The sequence below is a fragment of the Monodon monoceros genome, unplaced genomic scaffold (assembly GCF_005190385.1).
Source record: "Monodon monoceros isolate NGI ecotype Baffin Bay Population unplaced genomic scaffold, NGI_Narwhal_1 Super_Scaffold_12, whole genome shotgun sequence".
In the NCBI taxonomy this organism is placed as follows: domain Eukaryota; kingdom Metazoa; phylum Chordata; class Mammalia; order Artiodactyla; family Monodontidae; genus Monodon; species Monodon monoceros.
The window spans coordinates 17,465,251-17,472,783 of record NW_021703768.1 but is presented as its reverse complement, the minus strand read 5'-3'; the positions used below and the strand labels follow the sequence as shown (position 1 = coordinate 17,472,783).

The 7,533-nt window shown below is 32.4% G+C and overlaps 1 protein-coding gene across 2 annotated transcripts in view; it reads left to right on the top strand.

Annotated features, from left to right (window-relative positions):
* The first annotated feature begins 2,113 nt into the window (after window positions 1–2,113).
* The window catches only part of CDH18 (cadherin 18), a 340,967-nt gene continuing 335,547 nt past the window's right edge, over window positions 2,114–7,533 (top strand). Inside the window, exon 1 of one of the 2 annotated variants that reach the window (XM_029217297.1) lies at window positions 2,114–2,599. In XM_029217297.1, coding sequence (XP_029073130.1) covers window positions 2,372–2,599 — 228 coding nt within the window. In that variant the 5' untranslated portion in view covers window positions 2,114–2,371. The remainder of the gene's footprint in view (window positions 2,600–7,533) is intronic. The other variant, XM_029217299.1, reaches the window with a different exon arrangement.

The following is a 7,533-nucleotide window of genomic DNA, read 5'->3' as shown; positions in this document are numbered from 1 at the left end:
AGGTAGATTAAAATGCATTTATGTATTTTGGGGATGCCATTCAAAATCATTTTTGTAAAGAAAACACTCATTCTACATATCTGTAATGCATTACAAAAGCCACTTTCTTTACCTTCTACTCATGAATTACGCTTTGTTAAATAACTTGGCATAAAGGGCAAAGATGTTAATTTCATTTAAAAATCACACCAAATGGTGTGAAAGTATTAAGAAAACAACACCTTTTATATGTTAATCAGCTTGATTTCTAGGAAGAAAGGCTAGTTAAAGTCTCTTTTTTGAGATCTGTGACTTGAAAATTAAGAAACTTTTGATAAATTGAAAATAAAACTTTAAAAAGAACCAGATAGTTTATTAGGTGAACTGGAACAAATATTAAAATCAATTATTCATCACAAATTAGAAAATTGAGACTCAAAATTAGATGTTTCACATAAGTGTATATTGTAAATAAATTGTCAAAAAAAAGAGAAAGCCTCTGTTTTCTGACTTCCTTTCCGTTGCTCTTACAATGTTGGAGCTAAAATGGTATTGCTCTTTTTTTATATGTTAGAAAAGTTTTTGAGTCATTTTAATTTAAATCAATCAAAAATGTATCTTTGTCCTTAAAAAATATTATACATTTTAATTTATATTTGCCAGCTGACTAAAATAAAATCCCAGTTCAAATCCAGTATAATTCTTACACAATTGGTGAGGTAAGTATTATTATTAACCCTAATTTATGGGGAGAGACACTGATAGAGAAAACCACCTTGCTCTGGGTCTTGTGATAGTTTTTTTTCATCCCCTACTTAGTTTTCTCAGTTGAATAGAAGAATTATACTATGACTGATTATATTCAGTTTTTAAAATCATTTACATTTTCATGTCAACCACCTTGCAGTTCATTTAGATCTACATTTCCATTTGTGCTGATTTGCAAGGGTGAATTTTATGGAGTGAGAAAGTGATTCATCTAATGTTTTTTTACTAGATGGGATAGCTATAATCTTGAGTCATTATATTTTTTTATAAACACATGTTGAAACATGCATATATAAAAATACAGCAAAACATGCTACACAGTTTTATGTGTTTTCAATAAGCTAATAATCTTAGTCAAGCTTTTCTCTCCCAAACCCTGTCTTTTGTCTTCCAGAAATGTTTCTCAAGTTTTACTTTATTGTCCAGTTGTACTAAAACCTAAGTCCAAGTCCTCAGCATTCCTTATTTGAAAATCAAAATATTTTCCCCTCTGTTCTTTTTGCCACCATCCTTTTCTTCCTTATACCTCTCTTGGCATAGCTGCTAGAATTTTGTGTAGTGTCATTCCCAAGCTTGAATCACTGTCTTGCCTGGAGGTAAGACCACGTCCTAGAGCATCATCTGCAGGCCTACTAAAACCCATGCAACCTATGATTCAGTTGTTAATATTACTCATGTTCAATTGTGCCAGTCTTATCCCCAAGCGTGGAGTAACTTTCAGTGACGTACGTTTTTTTCAGCCATCTTCTTTCTTCTATTTTACTTACTAAACAATTTCAGTACATACTTGATTGCTGTGATGATTTGTGAAAACTTTTCAACCCTAGGGAGTATTTTGTTGAAATTGTGTGAGTCATATGTAGTAGAAAATTGATGTACAGAATGTGCAGTAAGTTGTATCACATCTAACAAAAGCAAAATAAACACAAAAACAAATAAAAATTTGCACTTAGAGTGAAGTCCCTAATAGATCAGGTAATGTAAGAGATCATACTAACTCAGGTCTGGGCACATACTCATGGTCAATTTTTGAGCATTTTAACACTCCCTAAGGCTTCATTTTTGTTGTTTCTATGGATATATTCTTTGAAATGATATATATATAATATATATTTATATATATATTCAATTATATATATACATATATAATTGAGAATTAAAAATACAAATATGTATGTCCCTGTAAAAATGCAGCGTGCAGGCTTATGCCTGGCTATGTGTATGTATGCTTGTGTTTATTTCCAAAAGAACTTGCATGTGTTCTTTTCCTATCATCATCACCCCGCAAAACAGTATAATTTGCATTCAGAGCAAATACTTAAAACTGCCATGTTTTGTAATGTATATACTTTTCTCTCTTTTGATTAGGTAGAAAATGGTTGCCCCTGTTCACCAATTGTGAAGACTTAGGATCACACAACTACAGCTTTGATTCTCCAAGTGTTTCAGGATGTAAATGTAGTCTGACCTTTCCCTGCTGGACAGTTAAATCATGGACACACTAAACAATTTAATTTGGACTGTCCTTCCAAAAGATGCTTTGGCTTCTCTCTCGAATGCTCACTAAGCATTTGTAGCTGACAAGGAAAAGGAAGAAAACTGTGAACTGGAAAGTTATCTTACAATGAAAATTACGAGCACATCTTGCATCTGTCCAGTCCTCGTGTGTCTCTGTTTTGTGCAGAGATGTTATGGAACTGCTCAACACAGCTCCATCAAGGGGACCAGAAACCAAACCAAACACATCGAAGGTGAAACCGAAGTCCACCACCGTCCCAAAAGAGGATGGGTTTGGAATCAGTTCTTTGTTTTAGAAGAACATATGGGACCAGATCCACAATATGTTGGAAAAGTAAGTTTTTCTTTATTGGTTTGTTTTATCCTCTCCTGGGAAATTGGGAAGTGGGATGAGGGTGGAGTTGCAGTTGGATTTGAAGAGACATGGAACTTTAAGTGAATTATGTTATAGAATGGTATTTCTTATTCTAAACATTTTAAAATAATAATTATAAAAAATGAACTTCACCAATCATGTCACATCTCCCTAAACATCGGTCCATACAGACTAGACTGAATGTTCTTTACCAGCATATTACTCTTTCTGTTCTCTCATGTAAAATGGAGACACTTAATTAAACACACAATTCAGTAATTTTGTCTTTATTACCATGAAGATATATTAGAATTCACTGTGTCATTTATTGGTATATTGATACTTACAATTTTTTAAATCTATTGCTGTTGCACATGAGGCTAAAAAGAAGACACTATATACGACATCTAATATATTTCTGCTAATTGTTACAGAGACGGTATTTGAATTTAAGTCAGCCTTTAAAAACACATGGATATTTTTCCAATCCCCCAAATTAATTTCCATACAAATATCGATATATTTAAATATAGATTAAATATAAACTGGGTGTACAGGCTTTGTTAAAATTCCAAAAGAATGAAGATGACAAAATGATCAGTAACTTCAGACCAACTTCCCTTTCTCTCAGAAATGCAGACAAGACAATTTAATGGCTTGTCAAACCCTTTAGGAAATTGTGCGCTCAGTAATAAGGGACAGTTTAAACACGTGTCAGGGTTCCAGGGTAAAGAATAGAGTGGAAGTAGAGAGACCTTCTGATAGATTACTGACTGTTGGAAGCAGCCACACTTAGGTTTGTTCAGTACCTATGGGAGAAGCAGCAGTCACAGCAGTAGAATCTTTATGACTGCAGGCTCAGTGACTTCTGCCTCCCTGCTTGACTATTTATTTTCACTTTAGCACTGTTAGTACTAAAAAAAAAAAAAAAAAGTACTCCATCCAAGCCACAGCACTTCCCTAATGTGTAGGCAGTACAGGAGCACAAGCCATCTGTTCTGCCCCTCTTCCAACAGGGACTGGGTTGCAGCTATATCTTCCATACAAGGCAGGAACTATGGAGTCAGAATGTGAAACACAAAAAAGATCTGGAACAATTCTATCATTTTCTTATGTGCATATTAAAACAAGAAGGAAAACCCCTCATATTCATCCTGTGCTTTTTTCCTACAGACTGTCCCATGAAGTAAATGTGGACAAATGTACTAAAGTAAAAACATAATATATTGAATTACTATAAAGTTATTTTTGTTATGAACTTCAAAATCCTTTTTCTATAATCCTCTCATTCCTTGAGAAGGAGGGAGAAAAAAAGGAACAGAAAAATGTTTCCTTTGTAGAGTACCAAAAGGAAACAATATATATTATTAAAAAAATTTTATGCATATTTATTGTCACTTTAACTAAAAAATGGAAACAAAATTTGCTAGAAAAGGTTAGGGAAAGATCAGATAGGTTCTCATTTTTTGGTGGGTCACCTAGTTTGAATGAAAAATGAAACCTCAATCAGTAGATTAGTTGCAAACAGTCTTTCTGGGCTTGGGTGCCAATGAACATATGGTTGAGAGCTTGTTAGCCATCAGGAGGTGGTGAGGGCTGCGAATCTGTTCCTTTGTGGAGGTTCTGCGGAAATCGGTATCCATTCTGTTGTAGCATTAACAGACAAATTGAAAGGCTCACACCCAAAGGTGTGGCTCTCCTATTCCCTATCTGACCTGGGGCCCCTCACTCATTCATAATCTTTCTACTCAATATTCATCTGCCTTTATGAGCAATTCTAACTTGATTGTGTGGATTCATTGCCCTCTCCATAACCGCCTACATACGTACAAACACATGTACATACATATACACATCAATACATATATATGTACATACACAACTGTGACAGTTCAAAAAACCCTGCAAATTTCAACAATCCACATGTACTTATAATAACCTCCTGTTCCATTATTTTTTTTAGAGAAGAGAATTTATATTTCACACTTATAAATACATTCATAATGAACGAGAGCCATATATTTTCAAAGTGTTCGTGAATAGAAGATAGAATCATTACAGTTACTATAAGCATGAGAGGGGAGTACCTCCAAAGAACTGAAAAGTATCTCCTTTGCTCCCTTCTGTCACTGAAATTCCAGCAGGAATTTTGTCAACAGAAACAAAATAATAATCATATAATACAAAATAATAATCATACAATACAAAATAATAATCATACAATAATCCAATGCAATATTTGTTATTAAAATAATATACTTTCTACATGCATTATATAAGTTTGTTTCCAGTCATCCTTGAGCTCTGGATAGTAATTTTGTGTATCTATAGTTATATTTCACATTATAAAACAACATCTGAAACTTTTGATAAGAGCTCAAGCCAAACTGTTTTGATACTTACCAATTTCTTTTATGTTGTTTATAATAATTTTCTTTGACTTTTCTTAGTGATTGGGTTTATTATGAGGGAATTTATTTTGTTGACATTGGTCAATATGCATTATTCACTGCTAAGAGATTTTTTTTTTTTCATGAGGCTAAGGCCATGAACGTATGGTAATTTTAATGGTACATAGTATAACTATATATACATGTATAATACATACACCATCTCACCATTAAAGTATATATATAATTATACATATATACAGATAAATATAATTGACAATCCATAATTTTTTTTCAGACTGTAAAGGCCATGAGAAATCAAATACCAAAACCAGTGTATGAATGTATCTCACGGATTTAACCTCATGGACTTATTAAAAATCTTTTTAAATACTTGAAAGATTAGAGCGAGGAAGCTATAAGTAGCAAGTAAGTCCTTTCTTTTTGGAAAGAAAGGACTTTTGTTTGCAAGTAAGTCCTTTCTTCTTGGAAAAAATTATGGTAATGTCATTATAGCTTTACAACAAAAATGTTCTCTCTTTTCCAAAAATTATGTAAAAACGAATATAGACCATTTAATTTGTTTTTATTTTCAAAATTGAACAGAGCTGAATGAATTCCATTATAAGAACATAATTTTGTATAAAATATCACACACATCCTAAAGTGCAGGCCATGTATCACACCTAGCATTAGAGTAGACTCATTGCCTTCTTGAGATAGTAATGATTAGTGAGTAAAGAGCTGAGTTTGAATTAAGGCTTCTCTGCTTATTGTCTGTATTACAACTAGCAAGTCTTAATTCCCTGAATTTCTGTTTCCTTACATGTAACGCTGAGAAATACTGTTTGACACTTCTTTTACTAATTCAAGTGTGTTATAAAGTTTGGTTTATAGTTTAGATTATGGGTTAGTTAAACCACAGCCTGTGTGCAAATTCATCTAGTTGCATGTGCTGGTATTGCTTGCATACTAAAAAAAAATTATTGAAAAAATTTAAGTAATAATATTTTGTGATACATGGAAATGAAATGAAATCCAAATTCAGTTTCTGTAAATAATGTTTTGTTGGAATACAGCCAGACTTACATTTACGTATTGTATATGGCTGTTTTCAATCTACAATGGTAGAATTAGGTAGTGGCAAGAGAAATTAAGGTCCACAAAGTCTAAAATATTTACTAATGAACATTTACAGAAAATATTTGGAACCCCTCTTTAAGGTCTCTACCTCACCTAGTAGACTATGAATGCTTTGAAAGCAGGTTCTGGGACTACTTCATCTTCATTTGCACAGAATCTACCTCAGTGCCTATTGTAATGATCAAATGTGGTAATTCACTGGAAAGGGCTCCATAAACTATAGCCTTTTGTAGTCATGTTAATGGTTGTGATAATTATATGAAATTATTGAGACAAAAATCTCTGTTTATAAACTCTCTGTTGTTAATCTCTGTTTATTAACTTGGTGTTTTTGTTTTTATTGTTGTTTTGTCACATTACATGCAGTAGTATAATGAACGTCCTTTTACACACATCATTTAGCGTACATATAAGTGTATCTGTGGGAGAGATTTCCAGAGTGGGATTCTCATTTAAAAATAAATAAGTCTTTAATTCTGGTAGATGTTACCAGATCCTCCTCCATAGGTGATGGTGTATTTTGTACCTCTTTGATGTATGAGAATAAATATTCCTCTACAGCAGTGCCAACAGATGGGATTGTAAAACTTGGAATTTTACAAATATTATAGGTGAAAAATTGCATCTCTGTGTACTTTCAATTTACATTTCTCTTATTATGAGTAAAATTGATCACCTTTTCATAGTTGAAGGGATATGAATATTCCTTTTTTACTAACTGATGCTTCAGGCCCTTTTGTTAGTCTTTTTAACTTATACTTGTTGATATTTACATAATAGATGAAATAATCCTTTGCCAGTGATATTACCAATAATTTTTTGACAGTTGCCGTTTGCCTTTTGACTTTGTTTATAATTTTTGCTTTATAGAAATGTATTATTTTAATTTGATCATTCTTAGCATTCCTTTGACTGAAACTATATTTTTATTTGTTTTGAATTCCTCTGAAATTTGAGGATTTTGGTGTTCAGAATTAGGGACAGTAGATTAAAAATGCATTCTTCAGGTCTTAGTATCTACAGTTTATTACATATACTAGAAAATATTACTTAATGAATAAAAAAGATGGTGTAAAAGTGGAATGGCTTACTTTAGAGATCAGAAATTATAATTTAAAATACACATGATTTCTTATTTTTGGACACTAGTTATTGGCTGTATTGCATATATGTTTCATATTTACCAGTAGAATATATCCTAGTATGCAGGTTGTAACTGCAAAGTATATTGACTCTTACTGGAACATGCTAGGAATATTTAAATATGTGTAACTATTAGAATTTAACTAAGGACATACATTGGAAATAATGTCTTTTAACACACAAGTGCTGGAAATGAGCTTCATATATTTCGAGTGATAATTGCTTGTGATTAGCTAG